This window comes from Schistocerca gregaria, chromosome 10 (assembly GCF_023897955.1).
Source record: "Schistocerca gregaria isolate iqSchGreg1 chromosome 10, iqSchGreg1.2, whole genome shotgun sequence".
NCBI lineage: Eukaryota > Metazoa > Arthropoda > Insecta > Orthoptera > Acrididae > Schistocerca > Schistocerca gregaria.
The window spans coordinates 146,111,197-146,138,082 of record NC_064929.1 but is presented as its reverse complement, the minus strand read 5'-3'; the positions used below and the strand labels follow the sequence as shown (position 1 = coordinate 146,138,082).

Below are 26,886 nucleotides of genomic sequence, written 5' to 3'. Positions count from 1 at the left end.
AACACACACTCTCTCTCTCTCTCTCTCTCTCTCTCTCTCTCTCTCTCTCTCTCTCTCTCTCTCTCTCTCTCTCTCTCTGTGTGTGTGTGTGTGTGTGTGTGTGTGTGTGTGTGTGTGTGTGTGTGTGTGTGTGTGTGTGTGTGTGTGTTATGACTACTTCTACAAATACACTTTTCTAATCATTGGTGCAACGAGCATAAACAGTCAATTACTTGATGCAATTTTGAAATGTCTTTATAGTACTGCCAAGTGTGACATTCCTAGTGTATCATAGTTTGAAGGAGGTTAATGGATTCTTACTGCACATTAAATAGGATCATTGATGAAATATGCAAATCAATAATGCTTTCATGTGGCACATGGAGGCAGTGTGAAATATGTGTTTTATGAATAAATTCTGTTCACTGCCTGCACAAGGTGTGTGAGAAATGTAATGCGACTGATTTTTTTATCTACCTAAGTTTTTATTTTTTTTCAAGTGACATGATTGTCCCCTCCAAAGTAGCTCCCTTGCCAGCGATACCCCAGTATAGCCATTGTATCCAACTAGGTAGCAGCAGTGAAAGGCTGTTAGAACCTTTAACATGTCAGTCACAATCGTCTGAATGTTCTCTAGAGTCCCAGAAAGACATTTCTCAATTTTGGGAAAAGAAAGTAGTCACAAGGACTCAGATCAGATGTGGAGGAGGGGACCATGGAACAACAGAAATGCCTTTTGAGGTCAAAAATTCCTTGACGGAACTGGTCATTTGAGATTGGGTGTTGTTATGATACAGCATCCACTTGTCTGCAGTTCCAGTATCTGGTGTCTCTTGTTTTCCTGACCCTTTTAAGGACATCTTTGTTAAAAGCTTGGTTGACACTTTGTTCTGGAAGAACAAATGCTGTATGGTTGATACCACTACTGTCAAAATAGCAAATCAGCATTGATTTGATCTTTGACTTGCTCACTGTAACTTTTTTTCAGTTGTCTGAGGAGATCTCTGTGTGCCACACCTCACCTTGTCGCTTTGTCTCAGGATCGTACTCAAAAATCCAGAATACTGAAATGACATGACTGAACCATTCACGATCATTGGTAACCCTCTAAAGAAGAGCAACACACATTTCTTCAATTATCCTTCTGCTCAGTTTTGAGGTTTTTGTCACCATTTTGGCACAAACCTCTCACATGTGCAAAACTTCAGTCAAAATTTGCTGTACGATGAAAGTGTTCAACAGGTCAACCATCATCCTTTTTGTTTCGTGTTGTTCTGATCCCACAAGACCAGGCATATGTTTGATGTTTTCATTGGTATTTGAAGTTGGGTGTCTTCAACTTATTCTTAGTCTTTGAGAAATGATTTGTTCCCATGAAAAACTTGTGTTCTTGATGATGAATGTTTACCAAAAGTCTGTTACAGCTTTTGAAAGGTCAGACTCAGGGATTCCTGAAGTTCAACATGAAACTGGATGTCATAACATTGCTTTAAGTTTTGCTGTTACATTCTCGTAACACACAACAAAAACATAAATTTACTGATGGTGCTCTCAAAAATAATGTGGTGGCTGTATGGAGCTGAAACTTGGAGTGAGCATCTGGAAGGCTGAGCATCGCGCTCTGCACAAGTAGAACAGCACATTATTGCCATATTGCTCACATGTTATGAGTCTCATTACTTTTATCACACACATCATATTTTGGCTTTTTAGATTTCGAGATGTATGACATCATTAAGTGTCAGAAAGCAAATTTATTTCAATATTGGCATTGCTCTGCCAGATTTTATTGACAAAATTTGTTTTGCTTAGTAATTATTTCAGTAGTTAGTTAAGAGATTTTTAACTTTTTTTTTAATTACAGGTGCATCTGGTGGGATATGTGAGAAGTTCAAAACGTACACGGAGACAATTGGTGGGCTGTACCACTCGACGAAGCGTAGCCTCAACACTGGCATCATCACGTTTGTCAACTACAACAGCCGTGTCCCACCAAAGGTTTCACAGCTCACACTCGCTCATGAAATTGGCCACAACTTTGGTTCGCCGGTGAGTGCTTGGAGAGTTCTTTTTTTTAAGGCAGTGTAGTGTATTAGGAAGAGTGTTAATTGTTTGTGGGATGTTGAGTGTCAGTTACTAGAAACTGCTTTTAAGTAAGACGATACTGTCCACTAACTCAGAGCCGTACAAGTTTGATCACGATTTTTCTAACATTCTTTCGTACTGTTATAACACAAGAAGGAAATCTGTGTGACAAATAAATTATCAAAAACACAAGATAGAATAAAGTACTCTACAGAGGCATGATTATCCAAATACAGACCAACTGAAACATCAGTTTGCCAAAAGCATACCATTCAGAAAATTCAAATTTACGCCTGCCGTGCATTATGTAGAAGATCCGCTGGTGCTGAGATAGACAATTGGGCCATTCCCCCTTCCTTCCACCTGCCACTGTTGTTGTTCTTTGTCTATGTCTGAGCCTTGTCTTGTGACGTATTGTGCTGCTGTTGCAACATTTTCAGTGGCAATTAAAAGTAAATCTTTTGTTCTTGGTGTTCCCAATAAACTTAAAATAATAAACTAGTCAGAGGTTGGTGCTAGTGGAACATACTACGCTCAGAACATGGAGTTGGAAATTTAACAGGGTGAGTAATTGAAAAGAATTTGCAGATGTACCTGACAGTGAAGCAGGAAGCTTGACACAGCACAACGAGCAGAATATGCTTCCTCCTTCAGTGCAACCAAGTAGCCAGGTTGTATCCGAACTGTCTTGGCTGATTAGAGAATCTTTGGTATTTGAAGAATGTGACCAGGAAAATACTCAAGACAGACTCGGACGTGATGTTGATGTTACTGACAATCAAGTGTTAATGGATGATGCCGTAATTGCAAGTGTCATTGGCAACCAAAATGCTTGTGATGTCAAGGAAGAGACTAACGAGAATGAACAATCCAGTGAGGGAGCTTTGACCACCTCAAGACAGCTATGAAGTGGTTACAACAAGGAGAATAATTTGATGCTGACCATTTGCTGTCTTTGCAACATTTAGTGGCAGAAATAAACTTAGCTTTGAAACGAAAACAAGCCTGTAACTTTTTCCCCTAAACAGTAGGCCTAGTTTAAGGGCTATTTTTTACTTCCATTTGTTGTCTCTATAGTCAGTTCTAGGTGTTATTTATGAGAATTTCGATTTAACCCACTGATATCGAGTGTTGAGTTCCTCCCTTGACATAATGATGTTGAAATGGGTGGCATCATACAGGGTGTGGCCGAACCGACTAAGAAATTTCGAGGGATAATTGCTCAGGTGGTGACGTTGGAGGGAGACAGTTAAACACAGTCTCCATTTGTTCTGTCGGTGGCTCCACTGTAGAAGCTAACGTGGTTTGGACTGGAGCACATTGGGACTTTGCCTTGCATGTGTATTTTGAAAACAACCAATCTTTGATTGTGATGTAAAGATCTTTTAGGCAGCAGTTCAACATTTCGTGAAACAGTGTAATTTGTCCATGGGTTCAGCAGTTGGAGGAAAATAGTATCACACTAAGAAGAAATACACATGACCAACTCAGGTCCACCAGTATACTAGAAAAATCTGCAACCACAATTTGAGAAGGAGCCTGTTTTGCGAGAAATATTTCCAGCACATCAGGTCTCTTTGAGAGGTGATGCGGAGTGGCTTGTACAGTCACCAGACTTGAGTTTTTGTGACTTACTTCTTTGGGAATATCTGAAGGAAAAAAAGTGTTTAAATGTTACTGTCATATGCTACCAGAGCTGAGGGAATACGTTATTGGAGGAGTCAATGCCATACTCTGCGATATGTGTAAACGTGCTGTTCAAAACTTCAGAGATAATCTCCAAAAGTGAGTAGCTGCTAAAAGCCATCATCTTGAGGATGTTACTTTCAACCCTGAATGAATATAAAATGGTATTAACTACTAACGTCAAAAATGGAAACTTTTTTCCGCAATGTACCCTGATTTCTTCTTTATAATGCCGCAAAACTGCTTAATTGGTTCTGCCACACCCTGTACTTGCACAAACAAAAAGTAAATGGACAATATTTTTTTTTTGTTGACATTATTTTTTGGAGTGTTGCTTGTTAGGTTGAAAAGGATGGGTTGCGAATTGATGAAATGATATCAGAGGCTTCAATTAATACAATTTTTAGCAGACATAGATAGACTATTTTCAAATATGTATGCACATACAGTATTATGAGACTGTATGACACATAGTTCATGAGATTTGACATCATATACATTGAGCTGCATGTAGGGAAAAATTCAGGGCAAAATTTGCTGGAGATACAGGTGAAATGTCTGTACAAATATGTGTAACTTAAATTAAATATAGGTGACATGTATGTGTCGTGTCTGTTCACAGGCAAAAACATGGGTAAAAAGTTGCTTTTAAAGCCCAGTATCAATTTCAACCAAATGTGGTAGATATATTACTTACCATCTGGAAAGAACTTGATGATGGAGAGAGAAAGGGGTAAGGAGAAGGTGGAATAATTAAAGATGCCTGGGCAATACTAAGTACTCAGTTAATCTTGTGATTTTTGTGAATACTCAGTCACTTGAAATGCAATCTCCTGCAATGATTTTACAACTGTGATCTTGCACTTCCTTCATGATATTGCTGCCTTATATAAAATCTAATGTTAGCACTTAATATTTATTCTTCATTCAAATAAAACACCTTCAGATCAGTTAACTGCTGAGAGCATACTGCCTGTTAGTGTTCATTATGCATCACAAAACAACAGCCTTCTAACTTTTATCCAGACCTAAACTTGAACTGTCACTGTACAATTCAATCCACCCTTCCTCTTTCTTTAACATTTGCATCGTTGATGGACTCAGAGCATTGCAGTTCCATCTCACGGTGGTACATCGCAGTCCACACAGGTCCTACTGCCGCACTATAACAAGCAATTTAATTTTGGCTTGCCCTTCTCATAGGTGTGACATGTGTTGACTGTAGAAGACGTGAGTCGTCCTTAGATGTTGTCATCTAAAAATAAGAAAATATATAATTTACAAAATTAACCCATGCTGTTCAATAAAAATGAGCAGGCTATGCCAATTCTTTTAGGTCTCTACATTGATGATTCTGTAGCAGTAACAGGTCATGCTACACACACCCCACACTACAGACAAGTTTACCTCATTTTTAATTATCCTGTTGGTATTCAATTCTTCTTGGATGTTTTTGATTACTTCATGTGCTTTATCCTCCTCTTATGTAATGTGTATTTGTATTATATGAATAATTAAAGGGTTTAGATTACTGCAGATATTTTAAATTTGCTGCTTTGTCTGTTGTTCACAGCATGACTACCCAGCAGAATGCCGTCCGGGTGGGCTCAACGGCAACTTCATCATGTTTGCATCGGCCACGTCGGGTGACCGGCCCAACAACAGCAAGTTCTCGAGCTGCAGCATCGGCAACATCAGCAAGGTCCTGGATGCTATTGAGGACAACAAGAAGAGGAATTGCTTCACAGGTCAGATCTACCAAATTTTGGGAATAACAATTATTTGAGTCAGACATTCTGGAATATGAAATTTTTGAGTGTGGATAATTTCCTAAATAGAAAATTTTTGAAAAATTTAAATTTTTGTGGAAGCAGGAAAAATACGAGAATTTAAATGAGCGGATTCACTTTAGAACCAAACAGCTATTTGCTCACTGAAAACTTCATCTCCTTGTGTATGTGTTTTTTTTAACTAGTCTTGACAGAAATCATTTGGAGGTGAACTAACTGTAATGTGGTTCCACCTCACTCTGTCACAGTGTCTGTGATATTTCACATAGTGATATGTCTTACCATCCATTTGCATGTCTAGTGGGGTTACTAAAGCTGGTTTTGAAACTTCCAATCAGATTAAAACTGTGCACCGCACTGGAACTCAAGCCTGTAACCTCATCTGTCGTGGATGATGCTTTTACAACTGAGCAATCCGAAACCTCATAACTCAAGAGGTGTGAGCAGTGCCAGCTACAGGCCAGGTCACAGGCTTGAGTTTGGGTCTGGTCGCATGCAATTTTAATCTGAAAAAGTAATTTATTTCATATTTGTACTATGATAACATTTCATAACTGCCTCTCATTTTGTTTCAGCCCATTTCTCACTGGATTTCAATTTGAGGAACTGATAAATACATTGAATATTTCATACTTGTGTAACTGCAGTTTGAATTTCGCTGAAAATTTTATCTCATAGCAACAATATTATGAAAAGGAAAGTTACCACTCACCATATAGTGGAGATGCTGAGTTGCAGATAGGCACAACAAAAACGCTGTCACACATAAAGCTTTCAGGCCGTAAGGCCTATGTCAAAAAACCACACACACACACACACACACACACACACACACACACACTGCCACACAGTGCGGCTGCAGTTACCTGACACTACAGAGACCTGACGGGATACCAATTCGATTCTACACAGAGTACGCGAAAGAACTTGACCCCCTTCTAACAGCTGTGTACCGCAAGTCTCTAGAGGAATGGAAGGTTCCAGATGATTGGAAAAGAGCACAGGTAGTTCCAGTCTTCAAGAAGGGTCGTCGAGCAGATGCGCAAAACTATAGACCTATATCTCTGACGTCGATCTGTTGTAGAATTTTAGAACATGTTTTTGCTCGAGTATCATGTCGTTTTTGGAAACCCAGAATCTACTCTGTAGGAATCAACATGGATTCTGGAAACAGCGATCGTTTGAGACCCAGAAAATATTAGATACAGGCTCCCAGGTAGATGCTATTTTTCTTGACTTCCGGAAGGCGTTCGATACAGTTCCGCACTGTCGCCTGATAAACAAAGTAAGAGCCTACGGAATATCAGACTAGCCGTGTGGCTGGATTGAAGAGTTTTTAGCAAACAGAACACAGCATGTTGTTATCAATGGAGAGACTTCTACAGACATTAAAGTAACCTCTGGCATGTCACAGGGGAGTGTTACGGGACCATTGCTTTTCACAATATATATAAATGACTTAGTAGATAGTGTTCCATGTGGCTTTTCGCGGATGATGCTGTAGTATTCAGAGAAGTTGCAGCGTTCGAAAATTGTAGCGAAATTCAGGAAGATCTGCAGCGGATAGGCACTTGGTACAGGGAGTGGCAACTGACCCTTAACATAGACAAATGTAATGTATTGCGAATACATAGAAAGAAGGATCCTTTATTGTAAGATTATATGATAGCGGAACAAACACTGGTAGCAGTTACTTCTGTAAAATATCTGGGAGTATGCGTGCGGGTACCAGGTTGAGATTCATTGGGAGAGTCCTTAGAAAATGTAGTCCATCAAAGAAAGAGGTGGTTTACAAAACACTCGTTCAACCTATACTAGAGTATTGCTCATCAGTGTGGGATCCGTACCAGATCAGGTTGACGGAGGAGATAGAGAAGATCCAAAGAAGACCGGCGCGTTTCGGCACAGGGTTATTTGGTAAGCACGATAGCGTTACGGAGATGTTTAGCAAACTCAAGTGGCAGACTCTGCAAGAGGGGCACCCTGCATTGTGGTGTAGCTTGCTCACCAGGTTTCGAGAGGGTGCATTTCTGGATGAGGTATCGAATATATTGCTTCCCCCTACTTATACCTCCCGAGGAGATCACGAATGTAAAATTAGAGAGATTAGAGCACGCACGGAGGCTTTCAGACAGTCGTTCTTCCTGCAAACCATAAGCGACTGGAACAGGAAAGGGAGGTAATGACAGTGGCATGTAAAGTGCCCTCCGCCACACACCGTTGGGTGGCTTGCGGAGTATAAATGTAGATGTAGATGTAGATGTAGATGTAGATGTAGATGTAGATCTGTGCATGAGTTACAATCGCGCGAGTGCATGCGTGCGTGCGTGCATGCGTGTGTGGTGGTTGTTTTTGATAGTCTTTTTGTTGTGCCTATCTGCGACTGAGCATGTCCGCTGTATTATGTGTGGCAACTTAACTTTCCTATTCATAATATTGTTACATTCCAACCTGGATTTTTCATCTCACAGCGAGTTACTATTCTTCACTGTATGTGACTACAGCATAATTTCAGAATGGACTGGTCAATACTGAAAGTTTACAGATTTGATCTTTTTGGTTGGGTGACTTGCATCCTCCATGGATGAACGTTTGACTCTGTGACTTTCCCTCACAGCTTCGGAGGGTGCTTTCTGTGGGAACAAGATTGTGGAGATCGGAGAGGAGTGCGACTGTGGCTACGACGATGACGAATGCACGGACAAGTGTTGCTACCCAAGACAGGTGTCGGAGGTGGATCGCATCAAGAATGAGTCGGCCAAGGGCTGCTACCGGCGCGCCGGGACGCAGTGCAGGTAAGTGTTGCCTCTCTCTGGGGTAATGTGAGTCTGATGGTGGCTGTTGTTGATGACAGTGATGAGAGTAAGCATAACTGTTATACAGATGATATTGCAGATCATAACATTTATCACAATCATTGCTGTGTTCGCAGGTTTTCTCGGTGTGATTGGTTAATGGTTAGGAATTTAAAAAATTGTGTTTTGTGGTAAATGTGAAATAGGTGGATATTCTGCCCCAAAATTAATTACTAGGCACTGTTTCGTAGCAGACTGTATCCAGATGAACTATTTCATCAGAGATAGTTTGAAATAGCTTTGTTTTCTGCATATAAATATCAAAACTGTTGCAAGTGTTATACATCATCTGGTGAATCTCAATTTGGAAAGATAATTTTCATAAGAATCTGTTTACAAAATAAAAAGTGTATGAATGCAGTGATGTGTCAGTGCTCTCAATGATGTGGTGCCATGCCAGTTGTGGGCGCATGAATGGTCCGATTAAGATACACGCAAGATTGAGATACATGCAACATAGTACTCGGCTATGGGACCTAGCATGTTATAACAAAGAAACATGTTTGTTTGTTTGTTAACTAAAGTTCAAAAGATAGTATAATCCAGAAACTTTTAATGTGGTGAATTAAGCGGTGGTCGTTTTGAACTGTGGTTGCATCAAAAGCCGCTAGAGGTTGGGCCTGAACTGTGTCATTAACAATACACTGCTAACCTCGGCAAGGAATTGCATGATAGCTGTCCCTGAACACTTTGTGTTATGCTTTGATCAGTGTTTTCATTTCTTTTGAAATAGGTGCAGTCAGTAATCATGGTCCATCACAGATTTAAATTACAACCCTCACAACAGCAGAAGGGATCAACAATCCCTGTGACAATGTGTCAATTCTGCTGTAGGCTGCTACCCTGCCAAAGGATAGTGGACTTAATTCCCTGCACCGCTCCCCTCCCATCTAGTGGTCAAAATTCTAGTTTGTTTATGCTTGCAGCCATCTGCCATTATAGCTTACAGTGTCCACATTCTGCGCTACAGTGACTGAAAAGCAAAATCTGTAACATTTCGTGACTAACATTAAAATAGAGTTATTGTACATTCATTTCGATTTTTATATTAAGTGCATTGCTATTTGTACCTGTAGCGTTAAACATGGATCACACAGCTATGAATAACCACAAAAGTTCGAAATTAATAGTGCAAAGATTTTGTAATCGTCAAATTGTGCAGGAAAAGACAAATAATGTCCAGAAACATCTTAAATTGGAGAAGCATTCAGTTCACTGGTGTGAAAATATTGCTGCTTTTCAACAAAACAGTAATTTTTGAAAGCTTAAATGTAACCAAACAAAGAAAATGAAGGCTATTTCAGAAGAGAAAGGTGTTATTTAATGAGATGGACTAGATTGTTGCTATCATTAATTTTGAGAGGAAGAGAAGTTTTGTAGAGTTGTTGGTTATTAAAAAGGAGAGGACTGATACCTCTTTAAATGGGGTATGAACCCATTAGCCATAGTTTTTGCAAAAGGAAATGCTCCAGTCAAAAAGTTTCCAATCAGCCCTAAAAAAAAAAAAGTAATGCAAATTTTGACAAAAATAGATGATCATTTTGCCAAAAATAGATAGTATCATTTCCATTCACTATTAATTATGTACTGCTTGATGTTCAGCTAATATGTTGTTTCCATTTTCCTGCATGATATTTCATTGATTGGCCCAGTTATCTTGTTCAGATGTTATGAGTTGTGCTGCCCAGACTCCTAGCATATTGTGAAGCATTGTCGGTGTCACATTTCCATTTTTAGCCAGTGTCTGACTCCCTGTGCGTGCTGCGCCCATTGATTCCTATTCATTTGTAAAGTGCACATTAGCTGAGTGTTTTACTGCTCTGGTGGACTAGATGGCCAATGAGGTTTCAATAACTTGTATGTCAGACTCTGTGCTCTCTGTAAACTGAAATCTCCATCCCAGTTTATTAGGTTTTGTGACATGTTTATTTTGACAGTCCCATTAATTACACTGTCTGAGATACTCGGTGTCTGCACCACGGTATTGATCTCACCCTATTGCACATCACGATTATCTCCGTGTCTGTCTCGGTGTAAGCTGATTTACTCGTTTGTCTCATTTGGCTGTGTTGCTTGTATTCCTTGCACGTCTACTCAACTGTCTGCCCAATGCAAGAGTTACCAGATTCGTGTAGAATGCGGTACAGGTCTCTGTTTCAGAAACTTACATTGTTTTTAACATTGCGAAAAAGGCCTTTTATCTTTCTTGCACAGTTTAGGAGAGGTATAAGCAGAAACAGCAAGACAACCACTATACAAGAAGTACCACTAGCTCTGAAATAAAATTTTTTCTACAATTTTTCAAGTCTCAGGCATGTTGTGGAGGGATCTCCTAAGCACCTGTCTAGTGGCTTTCATGCAACAGCCCCTAATTTCTGAACAATTTGATGTTGAAGTTTTATGCATCTTTTCTGTACCAAGCAAGCATAGCATAATGGCTAAGGTTCCTATCTGCTGTTCTGTTTGTACAGATTTGCCAGATCTGTTATGTTTACAGGTTACAGGTTACAGATTAAAATTTTTACAAAAAAGATTCAGTGTGTCCCAACTTGCTAAATACTAATAGAGAAATCACTGTGAGGGAAGGTTCCATAAATACCCATTCTTTAATTGTGCTTTCACAGGACTGACCATATATGTGTGGTTTGCACTGAGGTTGATTGAACAACCTCTTCCAATGTAAACAAAGTGTTTCTTCAAGTATCGTCTCGGAAAAATCCGTGGGCATGCAAGTTAGTGTCTTTCATGCTCTACGAATTTGTGCTTCTGTTGCTTCTAAAACAAATTTCATGCCATATTCTGTTGTAGAACAGCAAGCAATGCATGTGATGGTGAGTAAGACAGTTCTGTAACAAACAGAATAAACATTTGAAGAGAGTTTGGTGTAATGTTTGATTTACTAATAAATTACTACAGTGAAAATGAAAATGACTACTGTTGAATATTTTTTCGGTGACGTATACTATTTAATGATATTCTGTAGGATCAAATTGAAAAAAGTTCACAGTCAAGATTTGAACCTGTACTGCCAATTGGTAGCCATAAACCTTAACCACTGTGGTACGCTGACGAACATTATGATTATGGGAGGTATGCATAAATCTTGAACATTGACTTTCTCAGAAAGCAAGGGCCATCACATGAAAATCTGCTAGCCAGGTACCCAGGATTGGTCCATCTACAACATAAATGGGGAAGTTTTTGGTAGAAAATCAAAGGCAAATAAAAAAAAGTAGTTTAATTGCTTAGTTTTATGATTATTTAATTATCAATATTAGATCATGGGTGAATAAAAATACACGAGAATAGTATAGTATCTGATTCTCAATGCATATTTCCCTTAATAAGAGGTTGCTTTAATCGAAAATGTTCATCGATGACTTGTCTGCCAAATATTCTCCTGTTGTTTGGGTTTAAAGTTTTTATAAGCTTCTCAGATGACTGTGATCCAGTGACATGTAAAGGAATCATGTTTGTAACAACAAAGCTTACTATGCATTGATCCACACTGGCTTGAGAGACATCGCCACCATTTACTGCAAGCCGAAAGACTCTTGTATGTTTCTCTCTTGTATTCTTTCACCTGGATTACTGCTACTAGCTCTGTTGGCAGTATCTGGATGCCAAGATTGATTTTTCATTTAAATTCCCTCTACCAGACCCAGCCTTCACTATTTTTTCTAACTGTACATACCATGATTCATGTTTTCTCCTTGTGTATTGCTTCAAGTTGTTAATTCTCAAAATGTGAGCCCTATTTCTTGACATTTTAGGTAAACACAGTTTACAGTCAAAAAGTATTTCTAGTCCCGATCTTGATATAAAATTAATGTAATCATTTAAATTTTCATCAGTTGTAGAGCTAGAATCAGATTCCATGATTTAGTTTCCACAGTCATTCCACGAATAAAAAGTAGTGCTTAATGCAAACTTAGTTAACAAAAAACATTAAACAGCCAGCATCTATAGTTATTCTCACTCACACTTGATTGTTTACATCAGTCATGCCCACCCCAATGTAGCCACACACCTATGTGACCCAAACTTGTCAAAAGATAATTTCCACTGGAGGCATTGTGTGATTTCTGTTGTAAGCAGCAAATACCTAGTTATCGATTAACAGACTCGAAGAAAATTAGCAGAAGTTAAATAGTCTGTTAACTTTTTCAAAAGTAACTTGAAATTCAACCCAAGTTAACTTTGTTGGTCAATGATTAGTGGATTTTCACTCTTTCACCCAGCTATGCTTATGGCACATCATATTTCAGTCCTCTTCATCTGTCTTGTAAACAGCAACCTATTTGGGCAGACTTTGATTAAATTAATTGCAGCTGGAGTTATGGCCATGACAGAATTCTATAAACCAATTGCAAATTATCTTTTCTGAAGGTGATTGATTACCAGAAGTAGAATGATGGAAATCTGGTAATTGTTTTTGAGTTAGGACTTAATGAAAATTGTAAAAAAAAGTCATTGAAAGGAAACTGTTGCATGAAATTTCCAAATTTTCACTATAGTTGGTCTTTAAATGGTCACTGTAAACAAAGTGTTTGGTCACTTTCAAATTTGCTATTAATTTGATGACAAAAAAGAATCACAACCTGTAATGTCCTACCCCAGTAACAGCATTTAGTGCAAGTTTGTGGAAACTTGTAAGGTGAACCCGTCTACTTCCCTGGCCTGCTTTTAGGAGGAGACCACTTCTTACCCCTGCTTCCGTCTGTTGCAGTCCCAGCCAAGGGCCGTGTTGCTCCAGCGAGACATGCCAGTTCGTGCTCAGCCGGCAGAATGTGCTCTGCCGCTCGGAGTCCGACTGCAGTTGGAGCTCCAAGTGCAGTGGCAGCTCGCCCGAGTGCCCGGCGCCAATGCCAAAGGCCAACAAGACGCGCTGCAATGAGGGCACACAGGTAATGTACTATGTCATTTTGTCCGTGCTAGTATGAAGAGAATGGAATCATTCAGCGTGTGAAATTACCAAAGAATGTGGAAAATGTGGAGGACTGATAAGATAAGAAAGGAGGTGGTTCACTGCAGAATTGTTGAGGAAAGAACCGTGCGGAAAACCTTGATTAGAAGAAAGGACAGGGAGGTAGAACATGGGTTGGGACACGAGGGAATAGGTTTGATGGTATTAAGGGAAGCTATACTGGCTAATAAGTGTAGGAAATAATTGAAGACATTTGGTGCCTCTTTGACTCTGCAACAAAGTTTATGTTGTTTTGAAGCTACATGGGACATGAAAATATGTAGTGGACTAAGACTGAACACTGAGCCTTGCTTTACATGGCAATGCTGTTACTGTCTGAGTTATCAGGGATGACTCATGACCCACCTTCACAATTGTAATTCTGGTGTTACCTCTCTTCTTCCTTCCAAACTTCACAGAATAATGCTCCTGTAAGAAAAATAAGGCAACGTTCTGGGTTTGAGCCAAAGTTGGAAAAACAGCCTATATCTGGCAGAAGCTGCATTGTGCTACTGTTGTATCTGAAATGATGAGATGTCCAGCCCTGATCAGAAAGGAAAACCACTGAAGTGTTAGAGATGCTTCCCCAAAATGTTTGGGCAGATACCACCCTCTGTCACCTCCCATCTCGCACATTGACAGTACACTGTGTGGATTCCAAAGTGATAGAGAGAAAAGTAAAGGAAAAGTATATGGCTATTATTCAGAAAAGTCAAAGATGTAACAAGCTACTGGAAGAATTGAACTGATGCATTGAACAAACAACAGATTTTAGAATTCCAAAATGAATTTTCCACCTTCTGTCTCCTTCTCCTTCCCTGCCACCATCTGCTTGTTTCTCACATCTCCTTCCCTTCTTTTCCTGACCAAAAAGCTGCTGTAACAGTTGTCAGAGATAAAAAATACACATCTTGTCTTTCACTTGACAGTCTTGAACCTTGTTCTCTTGTTCCCATTCAAGCAATAAAGATTAGGTTAGATTAGTTCCATAGATCATGAATACGACACTTCGTAATGACGTGGAACATGTTAGGTTAATAAAAGTTGTCTATACAGGATATTACGTTACACAAAATACCACATGACACTTTTTTTGTGGGGATAGGGAAATTACCCACTTACTATATCCAAAAATTCATCTAATGAGTAGAAGGAGTTGCCATTCACAAATTCTTTTAATTTCCTTTTGAATGCTATATGGCTATCTGTCAGACTTTTGATGCTATTAGGTAAGTGACCCAAGACTTTGGTGGCAGCATAATTTACCCCTTTCTGAGCCAAAGTTAGATTTAACCTTGAGTAGTGAAGATCATCCTTTCTCCTAGTGTTGTAGCCATGTACACTGCTATTACTTTTGAATTTGTTCGGATTGTTAATAGCAAATTTCATAAGTAAATAGACATATTGTGAGGTTACAGTGAAGATCCCTAGCTCTTTAAATAAGTGTCTGCAGGATAATCTTGGATGAGCTCCAGCAATTATTCTGATTACACACTTTTGTACAATGAACACTCTTTTACTCAATAATGAGTTACTTCAGAATATGATGCTGTACAAAAGCAGAAAATGAAAACAGGTGTGGTAAGCTAATTTACTGAGACGTATATCGCCAAAATTTGCAATGACCCTAATAGCATAAGTAGCTGAACTCATATGTTTCAGCAGATCTTCAGTGTGTTTTTTCCAGTTGAACCCCTCATCGATGCATACACCTAGAAATTTTGAATATTCTACCTTAGCTACCGATTTCTTATCAAAGTCTGTATTTATCAATGGTGTCATTCCGTTTACTGCGTGGAACTGTATATACCGTGTTTCAGATAGCAATTCTTAATGAGAGGGAACTGTTGACATATGGGAGTATTAATAGGACAAACAAAATCCACTAAGGCATTAGGACACCTCATTTGGAAACTAAAATTATTATTTAAATATTTATACTGACTTTTCACTGTCTTTGGTGATGGCTAGTGCCATGAAGAGGACCATTGCAAGGGCAGTGAAACATGAGCTTAAATAATAATTTTAGTTTCAGAATGAAACGGCCTTAGGCCGATGTGGATTTTGTGTTCAGAGTACCTCTCTCTCTCTCTTGTGGGTATTTCTTTTGTTTTATTTTTGTTTGCCCTTTATTGCAATGATTAATGATGAATTAGAGATGAATTTATAAATAGCCCTCATACTTCACATCTTAAAGACAATTTCCCAATATTTGTGAGAGTATTATTCCAAAATTATGTTTAACGCAGTAGTCGAGGGCCATGAAAGGGAAGCAGTGGCTGGGAAAGGAGTGAGACAGGGTTGTAGCCTCTCCCCGATGTTGTTCAATCTGTATATTGAGCAACCAGTAAAGGAAACAAAAGAAAAATTTGGAGTAGGTATTAAAATCCATGGAGAAGAAACAAAAACTTTGAGGTTCGCTGATGATATTGTAATTCTGTCATAGACAGCAAAAGACCTGGAAGAGCAGCTGAAAGGAATGGATAGTATCTTGAAAGGAGGATATAAGATGAGCATCAACAAAAGCAAAACGGGGACAATGGAATGTAGTCAAATGAAGTAGGGTAATCCTGAGGGAATTAGATTAGGAAATGAGACACTTAAAGTAGTAAAGGAGTTTTGCTATATGGGGAGCAAAATAACTGATGATGGTCGATGTATAGAGGATATAAAACGTAGACTGGCAATAGCAAGGAATGCGTTTCTGAAGAAGAGAAATTTGTTAACATTGAGCATAGATTTAAGTATCAGGAAACCATTTCTGAAAGTATCTGTATGGAGTTTAGCCAAGTATGGAAGTGAAACATGGACGATAAATAGTTTGGACAAGAAGAGAATAGAAGCTTTCGGAATGCAGTGCTACAGAAGAATGCTGAAGATTAGATGGGTGGATCATATAACTAATGAGGAGGTAATGAATAGAATTGGGGAGAAGAGGAGTTTGTGGCACACCTTGACAAGAAGAATGGGTCGGTTGGTAGGACATGTTATGAGGCATCAAGGGATCACCAATTTAGTATTAGACGGCAGTGTGGAGGGTAAAAATCGTAGAGGGAGACCAAGAGATGAATACACTAAGCAGATTCAGAAGGATGTAGGTTGCAGTAGGTACTGGGATACGAAGAAGCTTGCACAGGATAGGGTAGCATGGAGAGCTGCATCAAACCAGTCTGAGGACTGAAGATCACGACACAACAACAACAGGAATGTGTCATGTTTTAGACAGTGTTTACTAGTGTGCGACTCATACTGAGACACAGTCTATTCTATTGCAGTTGTGCATCAACGGGGAGTGCACCGGTTCGATCTGCCTCGAGTGGAACATGACGGAGTGCTTCCTGAGCTCGGGCACGGACAAGCGGCGACTGTGCGAGCTGGCCTGCCAGAATGGCACGGACGCCACCACCTGCCGCAGCACCAGCGAGTTCGCTGCTGCTGTCGGCCTGCCTCCCGGCGGCATTAGCCTGCGGCCGGGGTCTCCCTGTGATAACTTCCAGGTACGCTTGTGTGTGTGTGTGTGTGTGTGTGCGTGTGCGTGTGTGTGTAGCATTGTGCTGAGAACATTGTGGCAACACTGGTCCCCACCATCTTAAGAGCACCAAGCTGTCTCCTGAAGATGATTCTTCCTGTCTCCAAATTGAGGGGCAACTGAAAAGTACACCACTTCTGAACTATGCACAATGTAGTAGTGGCTTCATAAAAGCCATGCACATTGCAGACTAGGTTATCTGAACCTCAGTTATTCAAATTTGCAATTATCCAGTTTGTCAACCACGAGCAAATAGCTTCGTAGCCTACCCAGATCACATAAGAAACAGATTGACCGTCCTTACGGCGGAACAGGCAACCGTAAATATAGTTTTCCCGTCGATCAGCAGATGTCGCAGGCAATGCTACAATGCTAACTGACCTGTCCATGTCGCGGAATTGGCAACGCTGTATCTTCGGTGACGTGAATGACGCTGATTTGTGTTCGGCTAGAGCGCTGCGCGTGAAATGCATTCGTCACACAGCTGACAGTAGCTCATGATCGGCTGTGGTTTTTCCCAAGTTTTCAATCGAAGAATGTATATTAGCTCCTGTAATTCTACAAACCAAGTTTATTTCTACTGTAGGGATACTTCTCACAATCATATGCAAAATGAAATAAATGAAAAGTAACACACAAACATTTCTCGCGAGTTACTGTTTAAATGCAGACTGTATTGCAGTCCCATAGGTTTTACACTCGCCTTCCATATCTTCTATTTCCTCTTTGTTACACAGCTCTTCTGGTACAGTTTATGGTGGTAAAAAAGATCGCTACGTGCAGGTTAACACTAGAAAGCTTTCAAAATCTTCTCAACGTCTTTGAAATATAGTCAGTTAATTTACTGACAAATATTGCACCGAGCAGTGGGTTTCGCATCCTGACATTACCGACATAATTATTTATTTTGCATAGAGTATGTATAGGGATTAGATGAGTTATAATGGCAATATATTTTTCACATTGAGACTGTAAATAAGTTTAAGAAACAGAGTTTGCTTCCTTTCTAAGTATTTCTGTAAGCGTTCTTAAGTATAACCACATTTTGCATTTGATTACTGTTAGTTGTAAATGAATATAATTTCATGTACGCATTTAACAATGATATCTTTGAAAAAAATAAATATTGTGAAACTTTAAATATCGCGAGTAAACACTAGTTTATTGATTTACCTGAATTTAAATTCCACTTCCGTAACCTTTCTTTATCTTTGACGGGAAATTTGAACATTTTTAGTTCAGGATTTGTCCGTCTACTCCTTCCACAGTTGATATACTCGCAGGCGCTCGGCATGACGGCTTGATCCACTACTGCCGGTATGTCAGAAACAGCTGTACTTCACAGACGCCAAACGATGGAAATCTGGACGTGTTCGGCCGATGTTGCCACATATTTCACAGAACGGAGTGCCATCTAGTGGTTGGTGCCACAAGTAAGGGTGTGACGCTGTCGCTGCCTGGTGGCTGTTCCCTGATAAGGGTTGCCTGCTAGACCACACGATCGGGCAATCTGTTTCTTACGTGATCTGGGGTAGCCTAGTCCATGTGTGCAAGGACATGTCGCACTGACACTGTTGCGCGATCTCTGACCCATGTGTTCCAATATTGTTTGAGTCAGACAGTTGCCAGTTATTACGTCACTGTGCTGTGTGTGGTCTTAAAACTGTCTGAGCCTGAGAGACTGGTTTTATCACTAAAAGATAAAATAAACATTATTGATTCATTAGAAAAAGTACAAACTGGTCATAAGTTAGCCAATAAGTATTCTCTAGGCACTTTGATAAGATTAAGAAGAATACCAATTCAGTTTTGAAGTATATCAGCAAATTTGATAGTGAAGACAGGAGTAAACATCAAAAAGTGATAGGGAAAATGAAAACTGAACTTTTGGGAGAAGCTTTGTACTGACCATTTTTACAAAAACGGTCAACTGGACAACCTTGTAGAAATGAATTGTTTGTGGATGGTTTTACAGGTTTAAATCTCATCATGTAATTCGAGCATTGGAAGTACAAAAAGAAAAAAGTCGGCTGATATAGATGCAGCAAATTCTTTTAAAGATGGTTTTAAGAAAGAATTGGACCAAAATGAGTGTGACATGGACTTTGTTTACAACACTGGTGAAACAGGATTAAACTGGAAATCACTACTGTCAGAATCTCTAGCTTATCAGAAACAGAGCTCAGCTCCAGGATATAAAACTAACAAAGAGCGACTAACAATATTAGTTTGTGCAAACACTACTGGGACCCATAAAATGCCTCTTCTTGTCATCAGAAAATCCAAAAACACCAGATGCCTGAAAAATATCAGGTTTCCTGTAGTTTATAAAAACCAAAGAAGTGCATAGATGAGCACAAAAATATTCGTTAGCTGGTATGATGACACTTTTATTCCTAAAGTGAAAAAAATTCAAAACAAAATTGGTAAACAAGGAAAAGTCATACGTTTACTGGATAATGCTCCAATCATCCTTTGGGTGAACTGTTAAGAGAGAGAAAATGAAATGTTTACAGTAAAATTTTTGTTAAGTGTTATTGAAACATTAAAATGACTGTATAGAAACATGTTTTATATGTGGTAGACTGTTATCTGTTGATGAAGATAATATAAAACTTGTTTTGACATTTTTCAGGCACATGAATTGAAAGCATTGTTGTTACATGGTTGTAAATGTGAGGGATTTGATTGAGAGGGAGACTATGAACAACAGAATACTAAAACAGGAACACAAAAATTCAATAACTGATACGGATGATTATGTTTTCGAGGATATAAATGAGCTAATGACAAACATACAAATACTGTGAGCCAGGATTGTAATCCCAATTATGTGAAAGTGCCTTACTTGTTACAATAATGATCTAAGTTTTCAGAGCAGCTCAGATGATGAAATTGTTGAAAAAAAAAATTGCAGGCAAATGAACAGCAGAAAATATGACAAGATGAAACATGAGAAAATGTAGATGCATGAAATGATGCCCAACTATCTCACACAGAAGCGTTTTGAGCAGTGGAAACAGCTTTCAAGTGATAAGAAAACAAAAAGGCTGATACCATGAGTTTACTACAGTTAAAACAAATTTGTAGTGAAGCAGCGATGAAAAGAAAAAACTGCGTCGAATGGCAGTTATCAAATATTTTAAACAAAATTAATCTACTTCGAGTGTTTTGTTTATCTTTTGTTAGGTATTTCATGATTAAGATTGCAGTATTTTACTAATTATAGGAAAATATGCACGTACATATGAAATGTGTTTCTAATTGCCTAATGAACATCGATTTCTGCTGATTTTAATAATTTTAATTTGTTTTTCTTGTTTTCAATACACACTTAACATTATGTATATACAACCATATGACAACATACCTAACAGATAACCATATGCAAGTTGACATAGGGTATCTTCCTAAAGTAATAAAACAAAAATCACTTTTCTCCATACATTCAATCATCTGGATTTTTTATTATCTGAATGATGTACAACAATTAGTCTGGCTAACTGAGTGTCCACTATATATTTTTCAGAGAAGGGCTTTTCATAATTTCAACCTAGCAGGAAACTAAAGCTGACAAATGTGCACGAGTATGCAAGTGCTCTACACTGAATAATGTTAATAATCAGGACTGACTTGTTGCATTGTTATTCCTTTGTTTCTTTAATGTGCTTTATCAATGCTAGGCTCCGACTGTGGTGATCATAATGTTTTTCATGTGCAGTAATCCCCTATGTACATCATAATATATTTTTTATGTATGGACCTAGCAACTTCAGACTAAAATTCTAACAGTTATTCTCCAGTTACCGTGATTACAGTTGTAACATGTAATAAAATAACAGGAAACTGACATCAGTGTTATTCCCTCCATATTATTTGACATAATTGTCAGTCCATCATCATCACATTCCAATTGTTAAAACAAGTATTGCATTTTGTTTCCAACTTTCATCTTCTCATACTTACCCACTTGCTCACTCTGATCCACTACAATAGGTGTCCCAGGACGAATGGCCAATATTATCATTCAAATCAGAGAATTCTAGTAAACATGGGCTCTTAAAAAGGCACGCCTTAAGAGCTATGGGCAGTTCGACAGTGTGAGACAAATCTCTTCTACTGCAAGCTATTTGCTTGGGCTGTAAAATGCATACCTTACGAGCTATGGGCACTTGTTCAGTGGAACAGATGTGTTTCACGGTATGGAAGATGACTAAGTGCTCATAGCTCGTAAAGTATGTACTTTAGAGCCCATGTTTATTGGACATTTTTTTTCCTTGTTTTGGTCGATGCTACCACTTTTAAAAACTGCCAGCAAATAGCTTACAGTATTAAAAAAAAAAAAAAAGTTTGTTTCACAGTGTTGAAAATGGAGTAGTGTACATAGCTTTTAGGGTATGTATTTTAGAGCTGTGTGTACTTTGCTCCGAATGATTGCACGTATATGCTCCCACCCCCTCCCTTCCTCCCACCTGTCTTTCAGCAGATGTTTCATTTTCCCTTTATTTTCATCTTAAGCATGTCAAATTAAACCACATTTCCATTGTAGGTCTGGTCTTAATTTTTATATGCTCATGTGATCATTTGCTTGTACAAACAACTGCATCGACTGTAGCAGGGCCGATCACTTCTTTTAGTTGGCTGAAATAGTGATTCCAAATCTTCACTTCCTTCACTTGACTGGAGTAGGGATTCTGAAACTTATCATGAAGGCTGATTTTGGTGTCTCTGACCTTACTCCACCCTACGATGTTACTGATTTTTGCACATTGCCGCTACAGTTTTTGAATGCTGTAGTGACATTATTAACATCTGTTAAAAGAAACCTGTTTTTCAAACAAATTTAAATATTTTATTGTGAGACTTAAATAGTCTGACAAACCAAAGACGAACAGTTGTTAGCACACTGGCATCCTATTCCAGAGGACAGTGGTTCATATCCCCCGTCCACCCATCCAAATTTTCATTTTTCATTCTTTTCCTGAATCGCAGATTCTGGGATGGTTCCTTTCAAAGGGCATTACTGTTTTCCTTCCCTGTCCTTCCTCAGTGCAAGCATAAGCTTCATCCCTTGTGGCCCCACTATCGATGAGTATTTACCTTTCTTTCACATTCACTGCTGTATTGTAGCACTTAACATTTTTGTGGAAAACTGTTGGATAAACACTGAATTAAAGCAGTGTGAGCAGAACTACGTCTTCACCCGTCTTCAACTGTAAATAATTGAACTAATGGATATGATTTGCATTTTTTTTTGTCTTCCAGATAATGTTTTAAATGATATTCAGATAGATATGTAATTATTTGATATATCTTGAAACATATTGATAAATCTGCTCCCTTAATAATTTTATAAGCATGTCAGTATTTTTATTTTTTGCCATAGGGCTACTGTGATGTGTTCTACAAGTGCAGAGCTGTAGATGCTGAGGGGCCGCTGGCTCGGCTCAAGAATCTCCTCTTCAATAAGGAGACATTGCTCACTGTTGCTCAGTGGATCACGGTGGGTATCTGTACAAAAATATCTCTTCAGATTGACATTCCTGTCAACAAAATACCGTCCAGTTGTACATAACCTTTTGTATTGATCACAGATTATTAGGAAAGTACTAGGAATAATTAATTCATTCACAATAGAATTATCAGATTAACTGAAACCTTTGATACCACTTTGCCAGCTCACAACCAAATAGTCACGTTTCAGCCCTAACTAGACCAAGGATTACACTACAGATCTGTGAGCAACCGCAACCTATATTCCAAAAGATAATATAGATACAAAAATATATTGTCAGTAGTCTGTTCTCTTCTCTTTCTGTTCATGTATATATGATGTCATATGCCACACATACATGATGTTGTGGAATAAAGGTGACATCCAGTATAGGTAGTTTCAGTTGGCATGAGTTATCTATCGAAATATTTCACTACCCTTTGTATATTTATTGAATTAAAAGTCTGTGGCTATACTGTAATGTATTATTGTTTGGAAATTACGTTGTTGGAACCCACTCACTGCATTATGCTGAGTTAATTGTTGAGAATGACTGGAGTGGAATAAAAATGATTCCCATAAAAGGCAACTAAGAGGAGGAGGAAGAAGATGTACATACCCTTTCATAGCTGCAGATTGGTTCTCATTATAGCTGCGGGAAGAGACCCTGTGTCTTACTCTTTGACTCTCCCATTTTTACTATTGTATGTGCTGTTTAGCTTTTCATAACACAGTGTGACAAGTGTTGATATACAGTATTTTTCCCAGAAAACTTTGAGGAACTGTAGGTCACACATGAGGTTGATTTTTGTATGTGGTACACTACATGTTCTCTTTAACCCACTGTTTATAACAACAACAGTTGTACAGAAATTACATTTTATTAAATGAGTGTTTGTCACAGGAATTTTCTGGGATGTAACAAAGGTTTTTCACTGCGTAATCCACTCTCCACTGCTCTATAAATTAGAAAGATGTAGAATGAATGATACTGTGATACTGCTTTTGATTCAGTTCAAATCATATTCCTGACAGATACCGGAAATTCTTTCTCAGGCTGGAAAATTATTTCACAGGGAATACCGTAGTGTTCCTTCCAGTCTCAGTCCTGTTTTCATTTTATAAAAACAATTTACCTCTAAATACAATATTTGACTCAGGATTCGATAGATGTGCATAAATTGCAAATGGAAAAAAAAGTCAAATTAGTAACTTAGGTATGCATATTTTGTCCAATCCCTGTGGTTTGTTGTAGAAAGAGAGGGAGAATTATCGTCTTCCCACATAAGTTAATTGGCAAACAATTTAAACAATCTTGCATTCACATTGGCTATACTGTAGTACTCAAGTGACTAGGAAAGTTGTTCATCAGAGCTACTTTGCGTCTTTTGTAAGATAAGGAATAATCTTCTAGGGTAATGCAATTAGTGAGAACAGACTTCTGTTACTGAAAAAAATTATTATTAGAACTAGTGGGTGATCAAAAAGTCAGTATAAATTTGAAAACTTAATAAACCACGGAATAATGTAGATAGAGAGGTAAAAATTGACACACATGCTCGGAATGACATGGGGTTTTATTAGAACTGAAAAAAAAAAAAAAAAAAACACACTCCATATTGCTAGACATGTGAAAGATCTTTTGCACGCATTGTTTGGTGATGATTGTGTGCTCAGCCCCCACTTTCGTCATTCTTGGCCACCCAGGTCCCCAGACCTCAGTCTGTGCGATTATTGGCTTTGGGGTTACCTGAAGTCGCAAGTGTATCGTGATCGACCGACATCTCTAGGGATGCTGAAAGACATAACTCCGGACACGCTTTACAGTGGTGTTCACAACATTATTCCTCAACTACAGCTATTGTTGAGGAATGATGGTGGACATATTGAGCATATTCTGTAAAGAACATAACTTTGCTTTGTCTTAATTTGTTATGCTAATAATTGCCATTCTGATCAGATGAAGCGCCATCTGTCGGACAGTTTTGAACGCTTGTATATTTTTGGTTCTCATAAAACCCCATGTCATTCCAAGCATGTCTGTCAATTTGCCCCTCTCTATCTACATTATTCCGTGATTTATTCAGTTTTCAAATTTATACTGACTTTTTGGTCACCCGGTATATTTAATATTAAGTCTAATGATTCATGCCAACTGCTATTTAGGGATCTTTATATTTTAACTAGTCCACATATTTAAATTTGTGAACTGTTTATTTTTATATATAACAAGCCATAAATATTAATAATTAACAATTAATTATCAATAAGGAACCATTTTCAGCATATGTATGATACTAAAAGCAATGAAAAGAAAATTTCATGTTGCTGAAAGAAAAATTAGATGTCAACATTTTGCAAAGATGTTATTATTGACTTGTACTTGTAGAATTTTTCAGTGTCAATAAAGCTGTATCTGTAGAGGAATGTAATAAAACACACCCTGATAGTTGTAAATTGTGATGAATTGGGTTTATTCAATACTGTATATGTCTCAATTACCTTAATTACATTGAACAGTTCCCTGTACATTAAATCAGTGACTTATTCCTATATGTTATGAGATAATAAAACTGTGATCCTGATTCTGATATAAATTTACAACTGCCGATGAAACGGTCTGTCCTGAACACCATTGCATGCAATGAAAAACACATTAGTTAGTAGCCACATATGGCTGAACACTTCAATATTTTCAACTGTAATTTCTTGCAGGAATACTGGTGGGCAGTTCTGTTGATGGGCGTAGCGTTCATCATCTTCATGGGACTGTTCATTAAGTGCTGTGCTGTCCACACACCCTCATCGAATCCAAAGAAACCACCTGCCCGACGCTTTAGCGAAACACTGCGTCACCCCATGAGCACACTTAGAAGAATGGTGAGTCAGCATTGTTCTGTGTTTGACACACTTAATATATGCGTACATTGTCATATATATTTCATTTGTGAGATTTGAAATCCTCCTACATACCACTGTGTCCTCTTACACTCCCAGTTCATTCACAAATTACATATCTGCATGAACGCCCCCCCCCCCCCTCTCTCTCTCTCTCTCTCTCTCTCTCTCTCTCTCTCTCTCTCTCTCTCTCTCTCTCTTTTTTCTTTCTCACTCTCTACCAGTTCTATAAAGTTTGAGAAATTGGGGACATTAGTTATTAGCTCTTAAATACTTTATTGTGGAAAATGCTTTATTGTGGATACTAAAGACTCTTTATTCTCTTAATGCATTGTTCTCATTCAGCAGTGTTTATTGTTTTTGGTCTATTTGCTACATTGATGATTTGAATACAAATGAGGAGAATATTTCAGTGACCCCAATGAATAGCAAAGATGTAGAATGAAAGTCAAATTTTTGAAATTTGTTGTATATTTTAATTGGAATGACCCTTATATGTTTTATAAAGAAATTAGCTGAAAACCTGGCATTGCCAGGGTATTCATTTTACCAATTTCTATTAGAAACAAAACCTTGTATGTACTCTTGCAATAGACTTTGTGTGACGTGATTCTCAATGGTTTCTGTATGCTGGGTGCGGCTGCTCGTATGTCTGCACACGGTTTTCTAAACATCTCTGTGACGATGTCTCATCACAGCTCTACAGATGGCTCGTGTTTCTGCCTACAGCCATTTGTGCTTCATGGTTAAAAGCTGTCAAAAGTGCTGTCAGGTGTCAAAGATTTTCTTAAGTTGAGTCAACTGTAGGAGTGTCGTGGTAGCTAAGAATAAGTGTACTAAAACTTCATGCATGGTGCAGCGTTTTTCCACGCATATCAGTGTTTATGATATATCTCTTAAACTGTGTGTCATACAAAGATAGATTTGTGTAGGTACACTCTACGTTGTATGCATATAGTTTGCAAAATGTGTTGCAAATAGAGTTAGTAGCAAAGACATAAGTTCAAATGGAATGCACAGTGCTGCATTTTTTCACACATCTCATTGTTTGTGGCATGATATCTCCTGAAATATGGTAGGTAGATAGCTCTAACCCCACAGCAGTTGTTGTAAGGGATATATGTACCAAGTTTGATTGAAATTGATCCAGTGGTTTAGGAGGAGATGTGGAAAATAAACACACATTTACATGCATACATCCTTTTTTATAATGTTTGAATGTTCAATGATTAACTGTTTTTCAGTTTTCAGTGTAAGAAACTGAAACACGGGCAGTCAGTGGACTTTTATTCAGTTAAAAATACAATTGATTGAAGGTAGTCACATTTATTCATTTCCCCCCTATGCATTTTGAAGGATTGTACTTATATCAGGTACATGTCAGTCAGGAAGGTGTTGATGCTTTATATGTATGAATTTTGTGGACAACCTGTCACAGGCCCCAATTTATCATATTTACATTATATAGTGTATATTTAGGTTGCCATACAAAGTGTATGTGATGTAAATATAACTGAAAAACCAGCTTGTGGCCACTGTTTCTTAAAAAAGTCATACTTACATATCATCGATGCCTTATTGACATAAATCTGCCTGCTGACAGA

The 26,886-nt window shown here is 38.3% G+C and overlaps 1 protein-coding gene across 1 annotated transcript in view; it reads left to right on the top strand.

Moving 5' to 3' along the window:
- LOC126293282 (disintegrin and metalloproteinase domain-containing protein 10-like) overlaps window positions 1-26,886 on the top strand; it is a 458,016-nt gene that overhangs the window by 418,823 nt on the left and 12,307 nt on the right. The window contains 7 exon segments of the mRNA XM_049986404.1: window positions 1,844-2,028; window positions 5,324-5,498; window positions 8,158-8,335; window positions 13,125-13,302; window positions 16,637-16,858; window positions 22,277-22,393; window positions 25,100-25,264. Of these exon segments, the coding sequence (XP_049842361.1) occupies window positions 1,844-2,028; window positions 5,324-5,498; window positions 8,158-8,335; window positions 13,125-13,302; window positions 16,637-16,858; window positions 22,277-22,393; window positions 25,100-25,264 (1,220 nt within the window).